Source organism: Perna viridis, chromosome 5, assembly GCF_037379345.1.
Source record: "Perna viridis isolate PV_CMFRI_1.1 ecotype Kerala chromosome 5, ASM3737934v1, whole genome shotgun sequence".
NCBI lineage: Eukaryota > Metazoa > Mollusca > Bivalvia > Mytilida > Mytilidae > Perna > Perna viridis.
The window spans coordinates 22,952,515-22,969,335 of record NC_142449.1 but is presented as its reverse complement, the minus strand read 5'-3'; the positions used below and the strand labels follow the sequence as shown (position 1 = coordinate 22,969,335).

The following is a 16,821-nucleotide window of genomic DNA, read 5'->3' as shown; positions in this document are numbered from 1 at the left end:
AATATCTATATTTCCAAAAATTAAGGGCCAATATAGGGCATATAAATGACATCACATCGGAGAAAAATTTTACCGATTTCCGATCAAAAGCACAGGTATTTTGGGCATGGACCCCCCCCCCCTTTTTGGGTCCCAAGGTAAAACAATAAAATCTTTTCACTTGCGGATCGTGTGGATAGTAGAAAAGGTATTGTAATCGACTGGTTATGGAGTTTTGAGACTTGTTATATGCCTACATATTGTAGAAAATTGTAAATATGGAAAAATAAATAGATTTTTTTTACATTTGGGCCAAAAAAGGGGGTCCATGCCCCGAATAGTTGGGTTTAAAAGCCTTCAAAAAGACAATTAGCGTAAATCAGTCTAATTCAATTAAAAAATACACACCTGAGAGAGAACCAAATCATCGCTTTCTACATTTTCAATGTCAAGCCAATCTGGTAGAGAGAATGCGTCTGCCATACTGCCTACTGTGCGGGTTATTACATTTTCCCGCCAAACGTTATTTTTTTCTGCACGGACTGTCATGGGCGTGTCATTCATGTTACAAATCATTTATAGCAACGCCTTCCTCGTTAGCCAAATAAACTTCTCACGCTGCGCGTTCGAAAGTTTATTTGTCTAACTCGGAATACTATGCTATAAATATGACAAAATAACGCAGAAGTTATAAATTTCCTCTGACAGTGATACAATATTAAGCATGAATATGTTTGTCCAGGTTTTTTTTCTGTAGGGATAATATCTGATATTTTTTATAGATTATATTTTAAACCTGGTATTTTTGGGGAGGTATTTTAAAAGTGGGATATTTTGGGTGTGTCTTTTCAAAAGCGTGGTAATTTTGGGGGGATACTGCAAACAAATGGTATTTTAGGGGATATTTTTATTTTCTTTGATCTAGCCCACGTATGGATAAAAAATGAGAGTACCCCCTCCGAGGGATATGTAACCATCTTCGATACCTTTAAGATGAATAAAAAAGTTGTTAATACCATTATATACTGAATATTACATGTCAAAATCTGTATTACATGCGGTATCAACCCGAGACTCCTATATCACCCTAAGGGGTACCGGCCCGCGGGCTGAATTGGGTTGAGGGTTGATACCACATGTGATATGTATTTCGACATGTCATCTTCATTATACCATATATTTTAACTATACTTCAAGTATGGTCCGTAAGTGGTGCAAAATACGGTATGCAATATGTCTAGGGATGTGATATAGGGTATGTGATATAGGTCTAGGGGTGTGATATAGGGTATGTGATATAGGTCTAGGGGTGTGATATAGGGTATGTGATATAGGTCTAGAGGTGTTATATAGGGTATGCAATATAGGTCTAGGGTGTGATATATGGTATGCGGTAACGGTCTAGGGGTGTGATATCGGGAATGCGATATAAGTCTGGGGTGTGGTATAGGGTATGCGATATAGGTCTAGAGATGTGATATAGGGTATGCGATATAGGTCTAGAGGTGTGATATAGGGTATGTGATATAGGGTTTAAACAAACACTTAAAATGCATATACAAAAAAGGAATATTTTTATCGAAATATATGATATAAGCCATAATCAGAAGAAACGATGTTAAAATATTTTAGAAAATCTACTTCTTTATTGTATATTTTTGTGGTAATATTAAAAGCATTAACTATAAGTTTTACTACTTTAATGACTAAGAGGTACAGTTTTATACCATGGCAAAGACGTTTCAAAATCGCAAACAAACAAAAGTGGAATTATCTGGCCATTCAATTGGCTGCCGCGTACTGCGGATTCCCATATGTTCCAAAGTCCTCTGAGGGCTGCATCGTATGTTCGTTTATACATGAACGGAAGCCTTGTATCCGCCATTATCGAACCTGCACATGACTTGTACAAGGGAGGTTGCGATCCCCGTACTAGACATCTAGCTCTACAAACTCTACCACAAGTGTCATATGCAGAAATCATCGCCTCAATGGCAGAGTCATTTGACGGTTTTTTTATTCCGACGTACGTGAAGGATGTTGAAACAGGTTGGACAGGATCTATTCTTGCAAAATCTTTGTACCGACCGGAGTAGTTAATTCCATCGGACTCCACGTATACTTTGTCCGGTCCGTTCTTTAGTTTTAGGCAACGACGATATACAATGGACGATATCTTCTTAGAACCTGCTGTTGTGGTTTCCAGCAATAATGGATCACTGCTGTCAATTTCGGTTGTACTGTTGCTATATTTGGTGTGGATGGACGAAAATTCTGTATCGGCAAAATGCGCGTTCATATAAAGAACTTTTACAGGAATAAATGCCCATAAACTAATGTCACTTTGTCCATTTATCCAGAAAGTATTTTGGTATGGCAATTCAGGTTTGTGTTGAGAAAAATCTGTGTTTACATCTTCCTTACCGATACTTCTCTTCCCTCTCGCTAGACTTGGGTCTGCAGCGGCAACGGGCAAAGATCCTCCCCTTGTTCTGCCATCCCTGAACGGTGAAACAAATTTAGGTCCAGTTGCAAGAGGCCCAGCTTGTCTAACTGCGTTCAGAGCTCTGTTTGGCGTGTCTGCCTCAATCGTGCCTGGGGCAGCAGCTGCAGCTAATGCAGCTCCCGCTCCTGCTCTACCGGTTGCGCCACCTAAAACTCTTGCAGAAGGCGTTTGCATTCTCGCCTGGGGTGGTGCGGGACGAGATACACATACACGTCTTCCTTGATTACAGGTGAGGTCAGGGCTATTAGCGCACCTTGGACAAGTAGGTGCTGGTTGGTAAACTCTTAACCTTGCATACCGATTCATATAGCCCTCTGCGTTTCTAATTCTTGGAGCGTATGGAAAGTCTCCAAAGTCCATAAACCGGAAGGGTTGATGACCTGGGACATTTGTAGGCGGATAGTCGGACTGTGCATTTGGAAGGCGTCTTCTGAACAGCTCCCATATGTAATCTATAAAAGCATGATGACAAAAGAAAACTGGATCGTAAGCAGCCGATGCGAGGGAAGCAAGAGTTCCGTCAACCCATACATGCGGTCCGTTATGATGCGCTTCTAAGCTGAACTCTACTGTGGTTGCTGTACTTGGTTCTACGATTTGAGCATGGCGTGTTCTGCTTAGGACGGCAGCTATAGCTTGTTTCGAAATCAGAGTACCATCACTTCCAATATTTCGTATAATAGGCACACCCGGCAAATTGGCGAATGGTCCGGAAGTGACAAAGCCGAATCCATTTCCGAAATACCTAGCTGTGAATAATATGGTATTGACGGGATCGGCCATTTCGAAGTCAAGAGACGAGTCCCAATATGGAATTGTAGTACCAAGGGCTTGTTCCATTCTAAAATTAAATAGAAAATGGATGGTGTTTAATTTGTTAGAATTGAAAGTATCGAATTAAGTCCATCCGTCTCGCTGTATAATTTGAAATAAAAAATAATGAAACCGTCATCATCATCACGTGTTTTCTGAATTGGGACATTGGTAATTTCTGTTACGTACAGTGTATTTTTACAACATCGCTTAAATTCCATACTTTTTGACTTATTGATATTAAAACACAATCTTCTATTCAATAACTAAATCTACCTACATGAGAAGGTATATTCTGTGCCAACCAAGAAAATTGGGACCATTGTGAGCTGGGCGAAGAGTACGTCCAGAGTGGATACCGGCAATAACGTCATAGTTGTTCGTATCTCGTCGCACTGTCTGGAATAAAGCAATCATAGAATTATCATTTTCACTTCATGCTGCCTTGATTTTATTTATAACTTGCCATGTAGTATTCTACTCATGTGCATTCAAGTAAAAGTACCTGTATAATGTGTTGTTTTCGCTATCCATACAGCTATGCAATGAGTTAAGTATTCGACATGATTTTGAAAGCGGTCATGCTTTTCAAAGGTAATGTATATAAGTAAAGCCCACCTAATTCATAATAAAATTTCCTGTATTTTTCATATGCAGGCATTGATTTGACTGAGAAAAAGAACCATTTTACCTAAAATTCAAGAGTAGCTTGCCAAAATGTCACGCATGCCTTAGCTTTTTCTTTCAGCATATTTAAGGGTGATATCCCATCTTTTTTAATTTAAGTACTCACAAATTGATTTTTCAGTCGCCGAACCGCAATAGCATATCTACGGAAGTTCATCTGGTATGGTGCTGCCCTAATCTCACGCCTGACAGGAGCACCAAACACCTGACGTTTGTGTCTCGGTGAGTCTAGAAGTTCTGCCTCTCTAACTACCTTCCTCAGCAAAGACGTAATATAGTTTTTGACATTTGGATCACTCATATTTGGAGCCCAAGCGGCTGTCGTATCAACAAATTTAGAGATGCAAAGGCTTTGTATAAATCTAGGCGGCACAGTGGATGAATTGTCGGTCTTCTGATCTAGGCAATCATTCAGGGACATGGGTAACGGAATAGACGTAACCATACCCGAAGCCTCGTGCCAAATGCTAAATCCCTGGACAACCAACATCGTGACAAACCACTGTTAAAAATAATACCGACCATTTGTAAAAAGAAACCTCATTTCGGTTAGTTGCCTGAGCGTAGATATCCCTCAAAACGTGTCAACACTCAAGCTTTGTTGCACATTGATTGCTTATATTGTGTCATTTGTAGCTGTTATATGCTTGTCTTAAATGTTAATATAATTATAATTTATTTGGCGTCAGTTATGTATTAAGTACAGGTACATCCAAGAGAAGCAATTGATAGATCCAGAATTTTATTCAAAATTATGAACTAAAAAAATCTTTCAGGGAGTGGCATTTTTCATAAAAATAAATTTCCACCTAATTTATTTACATGCATGCCCTACTTAAACATTGCTAAAAAACTGGGAAAAAACTGTTTCTTTAGAATAAATTACTTCGAGGAAATAGAGGCAAATTGATACCGAACATATAACTAGTAATTTTAGCGCGAATTATCCGCGGCAAGTCAATTGATATCGAAAGTACAAAGTACAGATACTTCAAATTAACATTCTTGGTATTTTAAGTAAAAACCTACCATTCCTGCCATTCTAATGTCCATAACAGAAAAACGAACATTTATGGCATGTAAGACTTAAATATGGTAATAGGGTGTCAAACAACAAAAAAGGTAGTCTTTACACGAACACAACCGCCACTAATAAGAAACTCGTGTTCATACAAAGAAACTATGGGCTTTGTTCTTCTTTTAATATGATTTAAATCATGGTTTCCTTGTGTCTAATGATAGATCATTATAAAATGTAGCAAATGATTGGATCCGACTTAAGTTGTGTTTTTAATCAGATTTTGATATATTTGTTCGTTGACTCTTTTCATTTTTTTTAAAGTTTAATAGCCTTCTTACATACAAAACACTTTTGACTTTGTTTTTCACCCAGATAAAAACCAAATGTACTTTTCTGTGTGTAGAGAATTTCCCTTGTGATCCCAATGAACCTCTTGTGAAATGTTTAGGAATTCCCGTTCTATTATTAGCTCATTGGCTCGCACTGCATATGCTGAAATCGAATTCTGTATATACTAAATTATTTAAGCATATTCTTATGGCAAGCCAAAGTGGCAAGCCAAAGTGGACAAAAATGAACATTTTCTAACATTAAAAATGATTTTTCTAATATTACAAATTCATTTTCTAATACTACAAATTAGATTTCTTATATCACAAACACTTTTTGATATTAAAAATTCAATTGAATTTCTAATATTAAAACACGATTTTTCAATATAAGAAATTGATTTTCTTGAAAATGGATTTGTCCTATTCAGTTGCGATTTTTTAATATTAAAAAATGTGACTGATTTTCTAATATTACCAATTCATTTTTTAATACTACAAATTCATTTTCTTATATTACATATTCATTTTCTAATATTACAAATTCAATTTGTAATATTATAAAATGTGTAATATTTTATAATATTACTATATCAGGAATTTGTAATATTAGAAAATGTATTTCTAATATTACAAAATCTTTTCTAATATTAAAAAAATGATTTTGTTATATTAAAAATTCATTTTCTAGTATTACAAAATATTGTTTTTTGTCCACTTTGGCTTGCCATATATTCTTTTAATTTTGTATAATTAGAATTTTATATATGCTAAAATATTAAAGCAAATCCTTAATTCGAATAAAGCATATGCTTAAATAATCTAGCATATACAGACTTCGAGTTTAGCATGTTAGTTTGTCAAAATGCTTATTTTTTACCCAGATACCGCATATGGTCGTTCCCTAATTCATGTATTCGCATTCAGACGAAGTTATTCATTTTGCTTTTGCAGAAGTGAGTTTACAAACCTGAACGAACGAGGTATAGTGATATAAATAGAGTCTATTAGCGCCTATTTTTTAGCTCACCTGGCCGAAGGCCAAGTGAGCTATTGCCATCACTTGGTGTCCGTCGTAGTCGTCGTCGTCCGTCGTCGTTAACATTTTTTTAAAACTCTTCTCCTCTGAAAACACTTGACCAATTGGAACCAAACTTAGTATGAATGTTCTTTGCCAAGTGGGGTATCCTGCATAGAACTGATGTGGGGATTTTTCATCCGTCGAAAAACATGGTCGTCGTTACTAAAAATAAAACATAGGGGTCAGGCAGTAGTTTTTCGCATATATCTCCAAAACCGTTAGGTGTAGCTAAATTCTGACTAAATAGAAGTGTTCAGCATGATGAGATCTATCAGGAATCAGACAGTAGTTTATCGCATATATCTCCAAAACCGTCAAGTTTAACTAAATTCTTTCAATAGCTGAAATGATCCTTATTTTAGAACTACAAAAGTTTTCAGGCATAAAAGTTGTCAGACGACTCCTTATAAGAGTTATTGCCCTTGAAATAGGAAAAATGACAATATCTTGAAATCTATGATAGATAGAAACTTTCAATTGCTGAAATGATCTTTATGATAAGTCCTACCAAAGTCTTCTTGGGTCAAAATTGTTGGACAACTTGTTAAATTTATTTCCTTGAAAGCCGGAATTCAACCAGGTGAGCGATTCAGGCACCTGGAAGCCTCTTGTGCATTTGTGCAGTTCTGCCTAAAACAAGGCAGAGGCTTGTGATAAGTGATTCATGCATTTCTTAATCCCAAATATTTTTTATTGAAAATCTTTTTGAAGGCCTCATAGAAACTATATTCGAGAATAAAGATGCAAATGAAGGAGTTATTAAAACGTAAAATTTGGCTATTTTCTACTAAAGAAAAGGTGCGGGAAAATTTTTCGCCAGAATTTTTACACTATAACCAGTAAAAAAATATTTCAAGATGCATAGCAGATCCAAAATAATATTTGATTGGAAATCCTTCAGCAGTAGGCCTCACAGAAAGTGTATTCAAACAGTTTCATTAATAATCTTCAGATAAGATAAATCACCCCGCCCACTGCCTCTGGTTGTTAGGCAGTCCCATACTAGTGGACTTTTGATCATAAAATAGACCCCAAAAATGCTTCAAAAAGTTGAAACTAGCGTAAACGAATGCCATATTTGATACAAATGATGTCGATTCATCATACAAAAAACTAAGACTAAACGACTGATTATTATGTAAAACAACTAGTATCGTGTAACTGTAAATTAGTTGCGGTTAATTTTAGTTCTTTTACAAAGGTCTTGTCTGATCATGGACTCCTGACATCCGATTTGTATCTTCTTTTTGAGTCCTTTGACCTTACGAACTTTTATTGGGACAAAGGTTGGCAAGTGCACGTATATTAAAAGAATGGAACAAATTATCCACAATCCTCAGTCACTTCCAAAAATACTTCAGTTGTTGGAATTTTACATTTAAAAGGCCGTCCATGTAGAAAAGAGGCAGTTTCTATAATATTGATTGCATCTGGAAAATGTTCTCCCACGGAATTTTTGTTCCGATGTAATGTTTATATCATATTTATGTCAAATAGTACAAAGATTTTCTTAGGTACCAGTTTTATAAAAAAAACAGTCAGGAGGGGATTCATGCATGTCAAAAACCCGCCGAATTAACTTTTATTAATTATTCAGAATCAGTTTGGCTCCTTTGACCTTACGAACTTTTATTGGGACAGAGGTTGGCAAGTGCACGTATATTAAAAGAATGGAACAAATTATCCACAATCCTCAGTCACTTTCCAAAGACCACGTAACCAGTCTTAATTTTCCATAAGGGTGTTGCGCTTTTGAGATAAAATTTATATATATTGTACATGAAATTAACACTTTGCAAGAGTTATCGTTCTTCATTTGCTTTGATTTGGTTGATTTTAGTGCGAGATGAATGTATGATTTTCTTAAAAGTACAGATCTGTTTACAAAAGACTATTAATAAGTTAAAATACACGCATTTTACTCGGAGCCTAAAATTTGTGATTTTTATGTGAAAATGACATTCTTCATGAACTAATTTTAACTCAACAACCTCCAGGGATGTAAGTTTACAATCGCTAGTGAGGCTGCGGAAAAAAAAATCGTCGGTTATCATGAGTTAGAATTTGAATTCGAAGATTCGAATTGTATGAAGTGAACACATCTCATTAGTAAACAATAAACCGAAATACGTCATTCCATGGTTGCCATATTTTATGTTTGTAAACAATCAATGTTGTCAAAACTTAGCTGAAAAATGAATCCCAATGATTCAAATACAGAAAACATAGATCCCATACGTTTTCGAAGGGAAAGTAAACCATATCCTCCTGAAAGACCTGATTGTAAAAAAACAAAACACCATGTCGTCTCCCTCCAACTACATCATCCATGATAGTACTGACGACTTCCAATCATACCAACCCACATATACACCTCCTAGTATGAGCCATCCACACATGCAGCCGTCAACATTTATGCTACATCCAGCAGACTTAGCTGCTATTTCACAACAAATTAAAATTGCAATCAAAGACGAACTTACCCAACATATTAGACCATTGGTCAAGGAGGAAATTCATGAATGCCTAAACGAAACGATTCAGCCCCTTTCAAAACCAATTAGACACTCTTCGAACAGAAAATGCTCAACTCAAAGCGGACATGGACTCGTTAGAGCAATATGGAAGGCGCGAACTTATACGAGTGAACGGTGTTACAGAGTCAGCAGACGAAAATACCACCGAGAAAGTCAAAACAATTGTCAAGTCAATCATTCCAAATCTAAATGAGGGAGAAATAATCAGATCACACCGAGTCGGAAATCCGAACAAGAAAACACAAAACCCAAGACTAATAATTGTTCGATCGAAAGACAAAACTACAAAACAGAAAATACTCAAGGCCAGTAAAGACCTGAAAGATGGTGAGCACTACACCCATATCCTCATAAAAGAAGATCTGACCAAGACGCGTAATAGCATAGCATACAGAGATCGCCCGCTCAAGAACAAAAAGTTTTTGTATCAAACATGGACAATAGACGGGAAATTTTTCATTAAGTTTCAAAGTGGGAAAATCGTCACAGTAACAACTGACAATGCTTTGAAACGAATCATCGCCGAAAACTTTCCAGAGGCACTTGCGATAGCTTACCCACCACCAAAATCTGGAACGGTCACTCAGTCAATTGCAGATGCAGTACGCCGATAGGAAATTGTACCCTCAATTTACTCCAAGAACTTTTTGAGTAAGGGTTGCAAGTTGAATGTGTAAATAAAATAAACTGTTTACTTCATATACTTTAAATCCATACGTCTACCGTTATTTTTTTATTACAGTTGCCATTATTTATACATTTACTAATTTACTATGTCGTAGTAAAATCAATGAATTAAGCGTAACTAATCATTCCCTAGTCACGTGACATTTATTTCCTCCCAATCATGCTATTTATAAATTTGTACTCTTTGTCACAGATCAGTGATTAAATCTAATGATAGGTATCTGACTTCAAGCAAATGTAGGTCAACGGTAAACTCGTTATTATGATGTTTTACAGTAAATCTTCTGAATTAATTTATGATAAAGACTTAAGTACTTACCATTTATTTATATGAACGTATTTGTATTCCACAATCGATGTCTATTTTTCATTTTTTTTAATTGAATTACACCCTATTATCCTGAGATAACATCCCTGGGGTGTTGATTTTGCCTTTTGCTATACATCCAAGGTGCAGATTTTCTTACTCTTGTACATTCACTTTCTCTTCTTTTAATAGAAACTTTCTTACACATGACTCTGTCTTGCCTCTTTTTTATCCTTATTAATCCTTCACAACTTCTTTATCTGAGGTGCAGTTATTGTATATACATCCGATGCTACATGTATTATTTTTTAACTTGAATGAGATATGTAAAACATCACTGAATTTTACAAAATGTGTGCGTAAAACATATGTATAGAGCAATTCCGCATTAGAGTGGGTAATTTTGTGATGACCCATAAACTTGGTCCAAAAATTTCATTGAATGTAAGTGAAGTGCTGTTTGTGTACGTAGTATTTTTTAGTATAGATAAAAAACATGCACTTAGATTTTTTACTCTTGTTGTATTGCATTGCTTTTGTTATTGAGAGAGCCAACTGTAATTCGGAAAACAATTTTTGTTCTAAGTATGTGGACCCGACCAATATTGTAAACATTTCCTTTGTCATTTTTTTATTATTCAAATGCTACTTATTATATCGGGACTGGAAACTAATCCTGGTCAATTTATTGATGGTAGTGAGACTGACTCACAAGGTGATATCTCTGAATTCTCAGATATTTCAAGTTTATTTGAAACATTTTCCACCTCGTTATCTTTTTTTGCATTTAAACATCCAAAGTATAGTTCCAAAGCTAGATGTAATAACTGCTGAATATTCTGAACTCGATATTTTATCATTCACTGAAACTTGGTTAAATACATCTGTTGCCGATGATGAGTTATTTCTCTTAATTATCAAAAGCCTTTCAGGAGGGATAGGGGCATTTATAAAAGTGGGGGCGGGGTCATTGTATATGTTAGGGAATATATTCATGCTGTTAGATGATTAGAATTTGAGCCGACAGATGTTGAGGTTATTTGGCTCGAGGTCAGTATTCATACCAACACATTTTTGTATGGGACTTTTGTCATTCCTCCTGGCAGTCCCGTTGACATTTGGAGAAAGGTCGAGGACTCTGTGGAGTCCGCTAGAAATGTTATAAATTGTGATCATATAATTATTACTGGCGATTTTAATGACAATCATTTCTTATCAAACCCTAAAATGAAAAGTGTATGCACCGGGTTTAGTCTGCAACAACTTGTTGAAGAGCCTACAAATTTTACGGAACATTCTTCCTCACTGATTGACTTGATAATAACAGATGATCAGTATTTTGTACCACATGTTACTGTTGGTCCCCCACTTCTCGACCAAATTCGTTATCACTGCCCTGTCATTGGCTTTATAAATTCCCCTAAACCAGTTAAAAAGACGTTTAAAGGTAAAGTTTGGCTGTATAATAAGGGTAATTTTAATAAGTATAGGCAGATGTTGGCTAATACTGATTGGGACAATATTCTGAATTCTAATGATATAGACAAGATTATTAGCGATATAACCAGATGTATTTTACATGCAGCGGACTCGTGTATTCCGAATCGTTTTGTAACTATTTAGAAAGAAAGTCCTGCATGGCTTACAGGTGATCTAAAAAAAACTCATTTGGTCGAAAACCCGTATTCATGCTAAGGCTAAACGTTCTGGTAGACCGGCTGACTGGAACAAATTTAAGAAAATAAGAAATAATGTGACGTCAAAAGTTAGACTCTCCCGTGAGAAATATCTTTCAGACATACTTAATCGTTTATGGTCGAGAGATGCTCAGCCAAATCTTGGTGGACAATCTGCAATAAGACATCTGGTATCAAACCGTTACATTCAGACATACCACCATTGCTAATTGGAGATAGATTAGTATTCGATGACGTCGACAGAGCAAATCGTCTTAATGACTACTTTGCTGTGCAGACACAATAAGATGACACAAAAGCTACACTGTCTGACATTGCAACCAATCGAGAGCATAAATTAGAAAATATCGTTTTAGATGAAAATGACGTCGAAGATGTACTTTCTATTTTGAATATTAATAAAGCCTCTGGACCAGATTCCATAAATCCTCGACTTCTTAAGGAGGCCTCGTCTATTTTAAAATACCCCTTTTGTAAACTATTTAATGTGTCGTTATCTTTGTCTTACTTCCCGAATGAATGGAAGAGGGCGAATGTAACACCAGTTTTTAAAAATAGTTCTCCGGGCGAAGTAAAAAACTATAGACCTATCTCATTACTTAGCGTTATTTCAAAACGTATGGAGAGATGTGTACACAAACATGTACATAACTTTATAATACAAAATGAAATAATTACTCCCAGTCAGTCAGGATTTACCAGGGGCGACTCTGCCATAAACTAGTTAATTTGTATGTCCGACGATATCGGGAAAGCTCTAAACAGTGGGAAAGAAATAAGAGTTGTCTTTTGTGACATAAGTAAGGCATTCGACCGCGTATGGCATAGAGGTCTCTTATTTAAACTCCAAAACTACGGTATTTGTGGGGATCTGCTACACTGGTTCAAAAATTATCTTTCCGGGAGGGAACAAAGGGTGGTTCTTAGTGGTGGAAGTTCTGACTTGGACATCTGTTGAAGCTGGTGTTCCCCAGGGCTCCATATGAGGTCCCTTGCTGTTTTTGTTATTTATTAATGATATTGTAGACGATATTAATGCCTGTGTTAAACTGTTTGGAGATGACACGAGCATTTATATAATAGTAGACAATCCCGCAATCGCCGCTGACATACTAAATAGAGATCTTGAGAAGATTCATAACTGGTCTAATAAGTGGTTAGTAAAATTTAACCCGCAAAAGACGGAAACAATAACCATATCTCGTAAAACCGTTAAGCCAGTACATCCGCCTATTTCTATGAATGGCCATAATATTCAAGAGGTTGCCTCTCATAAACACCTGGGCATTTATTTTTCAAGTAATGGTTCTTGGCATGATCACATTGAATATATTGTTAAGAAAGCTTTTATAAGAGTGAATGTTTTGCGTAAGGTGCGTTTTGTCCTTGACAGGTATGTCTTGGAGAAAATGTATTTTTCCTTTATCAGACCTATCCTCGAATATGGTGACATCATTTGGCAAAACCACACCCAATATCTAATCAAGTTAGAGAGTGTTCAATTAAAAGCTATGTGCATCATTACGGGAGGAACAAAATTAACGTCATTAGAAAAACTTTATCAAGATACGGGTTGGGAGACACTTTCGTCCAGGAGGGTATTATATAAGATTATAAACAAGGAATCCCCAAGTTATTTATGTGACCTTGTTCCTAGTTAAGTTGGTGATCGACACGGCCACTTCACTCGTCAAGTTCATAACTTTATTAATTTTCGTACACGCACAAACTTGTACTCTGAATACTTTCTGCCCTCTACTATCCGTTTGTGGAATGGGTTGCAATTGGAAAGGCGACTGCCTGGTTCATTAAGCAGTATTTAAGAGAAAACTAGAGACACATAAAAAATACATCTCCACAATATTATTATACAGGGACAAGGCAAGGACAGATTCTACATGCAAGGCTTTGCATGAACAGCAGCTCCCTTAACGAGCATCTGTTCGTGCGAAATCTTGTAGACTCTCCAAACTGTTCATGTGGTCATGTCGAATCAACCTATCGTTTTCTTTTTCAGTGTCATAAGTATGACCAGCTTTGTACTTTAACTTTAAATACACTTCATTATCCTATCGATATAAACTTGTTATTGTATGGGTCAGATATTCTAACATTTGATGAAAATATTTATGTATATAAATTTGTTCAAAAATAAATTGTTCAGAGCAAACGCATCTGTTGAACTGCATTTCAATACTCCTTTCATTCTTCCTAACATCATTACATTTATAATTATCATTATTATTTTTTTTAATTTAATTGTTCTTCATTACCAATATCTATATTGTACTACACAATAGCACATGTACATGATGTTTCTTATTTCCTAAGCATGCTTGTTGTATGTTTAAATGTATAAATTGTCAGTATTGTTAAGGAGACGGATTAATAAAAGCTTAGTGCTTGTTTGCGAATCCTGTCTGTCAAACTTTGATTGACCTGTGTTGTACATATGTTTGATATTAATAAATAAAATATGTTTAAACTAAATATAGCATCTGAAGACCGAAAACGCCAAGAATCACCTGTACCATAGGCAGTGTCTGAATTTTATATGGACTTGTACTTAAAATCGACAATGGATGCCTCAGAAAATGATTTTAAAGTTCCCTAAACAAGGAACCAAATTTTGCACGAAATGAAAGAGTTATCTCCCCTTTTCAATGGATTCCAATGTTTTCTATGTAAATTTTTTCTTTAACCGTTGCAGTAAATCAAAAACAAACATGTGCCATCCACTGTCTGGTTTTTGCGTGGAGGCCCTCTTAAATCTGTTGATTGATACAAAATTGCGACAAACTTGATTGGAGGATGATACAAAAATAAGAAGCCAAAACGGTTAGAAATACATGTTGACGTTTTGTTGATAAATCTATTGCGATCAGTGTGGAATCTCATAGAAGCACATTTCCGACCATTTCTATGTATGATTTTAGCTCATCTGACTCAAAGGGCCATGTGAGCAACTGTCATCACTTGGCGTCCGTCTTCGTAGTCGTTAACAATTTTTCTGAATTTTTCTCCTCTGGAACTACTGGACAAATTAGAACCAATTGAAACTTGTTTTTAATGTTCCTCGGGGTATTCTTCATGGAAATAATTTGGGGATTTTTGATCCGTCGAAAAACATGGCCGCCGATACTAAAATTAGAACATAGGGTAAGACAAATTTTTTTCGCATATACATGTGTATCTCCAAAACCAGACTGCTTTTATAAAAATATAGGATGTTGCTTGTAAAACCAGGTGAACGATTAAAGCTCTTTAGAGCCTCTAGTTTACAATCGTTTTAACTTTTAACATAGTACTAATGAACAGGTTTTTTTTCTTTTTAACCAGTTAATCCAAAAACATTCTATAATGTTCGTCGACTGACTGGATTTAAATGACGTCTTTCACTGCAAGAGTACAAACACGAAAATTTCGTGTAAATCTGTTAAGTCATGTGTAGGATAAACCCAGAAACATCAGGTCTGAGCGTTTGGGAATTTTTATCCCGGAAAAAAAACACAACTGTAAACAGCTTCGCCGAGCGCAGCATTATACGTTGCCAGTTGAACTCTTTTCATTTGAGGCAAGTGTAGACACAATATTAGTTTTTGACATACTAACATAGGGACTTGCGATTCATTATGAACACAACAACTCATTTGGACATAATAATGATAATACACAATATTTTGAAATTCAATTTAAGTAATAAGGTCTGCTTCACGGTGCATTCATTGATCTTCCTGTTTTTGTATGACACTTCGTAATATAATTTAAAAGATTCATTCGCAAATACTCAGGTTGTTGTCTGGAAATCAGGAAAATGCATGTTTCTGGTCCCACTTTTTGTTTTGGCCTCTAATTTTTGAAAAGTTCAAGTCTATACCCCAAACAATCAATCCATGTCTGACCATTGTGATATAGAATATTTTTTGAAACAATATCATAAGCATTCCTGTGCTTTTATTGGCATAATATAGTAAAATTCCATAAAATGCTTGTTTTATGCGCATTTTTAACCGTTATTCTAAAACAATTGAGGCCTTAACCTCCAATACCAATCTTCCTTTTGTGGTTTGGAGCCTGGTTATAAAATTTTATAAAGATCAACCAACTAATATTTAAGTTATCGCACGAAAACCAAGTGTCTACGGACAACGACGTCGACGACGACGACAGAGCCATACCAATATATGGCCCCAAGTTTTCGCGGTGATATAAAAATAGAATATGTTTACAACCGATTTAACCTTTAAATGTAACGTTTTTGTTGAAAAATAACCTGAAACTAATAAACAGTTTTTCTTTTTATCAGTAAATTTAAAAAAAATTCTTTGGTGTTCGCACCGTGGGCGTTCGTCGCCCGAACAAATTACATCTTTCATTGCAAGAGAACAAAAACTGAAACTTATTTTGATTCGGCACGTGTTTTACTGCATGGATCTTTTTACGGAAAACATACCACACATTACATAGTATTAGGACACACAAACCTTGAATACACATACATGTATGAAACAACCGAAAGACTCGAAGTTGAGTCCTATATAATGCAGGTATTTTATCAAAGCTTGTTTTTTTTCCATTTTTTCAATTCCTTAAACAGTTAGGCTTTGCATTGGGCCTTGCATAATTTTATCAAGATCAATCAACTAATACTCGAATTATTATTACAGTCATCGATGTTGTGTCGGGTAAACGCTAACGGTTTCTCCGAAGTCTTGAAGTGAATTTAGCCACACGTCTTCGATTAGATATTTCCGCATTTCTGTGAGTCTTTCGCCAAATGCACCGAGTTAAGTTAAAGAACCAGTCTACAGGGGTAGTCCTAGGGAAGACGGTATCTGTTGCTTTGTTGGTTGCTGTGTCGTGTCGTCTTGATATTGAGTATTGTGCATTTAGCTTGATTATTTATCTTTTTTTTGTCTTCGCAATTTAATTTGCATATTTCTACAAAATCACACATATTTCGTCATATGTGTTTGATACATATACATGTATTTGAACAAATGTGTATAAGTTTTGCCAGTATTATTTTTAATAATAAGCATGGAATTTGTGAAGGATTTATTATTAAAATAACACAGATCGTGTGTAACCTAAAAAATACAAGAAGCCAATTTGATTCTGGTCTATGTCAGCTTCACACAGAACAAACCTACACGGCTACTAAGAGAAAATCTGAA

The 16,821-nt window shown here is 35.7% G+C and overlaps 1 protein-coding gene across 1 annotated transcript; it reads right to left on the bottom strand.

The window, feature by feature from the left end:
• Positions 1 to 1,662: 1,662 nt before the first annotated feature.
• Positions 1,663 to 4,669, bottom strand: LOC148616558 (tyrosinase-like protein 1). The gene is made up of 3 exons (XM_088583715.1): positions 4,092 to 4,669; positions 3,579 to 3,697; positions 1,663 to 3,326 (listed from the first exon to the last, which is right to left on the bottom strand). The coding sequence occupies exons 1-3, from the start codon at positions 4,473 to 4,475 to the stop codon at positions 1,679 to 1,681; spliced, it is 2,151 nt and encodes a 716-aa protein (XP_088439841.1). The 5' UTR covers positions 4,476 to 4,669; the 3' UTR covers positions 1,663 to 1,678.
• Positions 4,670 to 16,821: the final 12,152 nt, after the last annotated feature.

Excerpts from the sequence above, each read along its gene's own strand:
- LOC148616558 (XM_088583715.1), bottom strand. The coding sequence starts at position 4,475 with ATGTTGGTTGTCCAGGGATTTAGCATTTGGCACGAGGCTTCGGGTATG. Across the intron at positions 3,698-4,091 it reads GGCGACTGAAAAATCAATTT|ACAGTGCGACGAGATACGAA; the intron begins GTGAGTACTTAA and ends GCTTTATTCCAG. Across the intron at positions 3,327-3,578 it reads CACAGAATATACCTTCTCAT|AATGGAACAAGCCCTTGGTA; the intron begins GTAGGTAGATTT and ends ATTTAATTTTAG.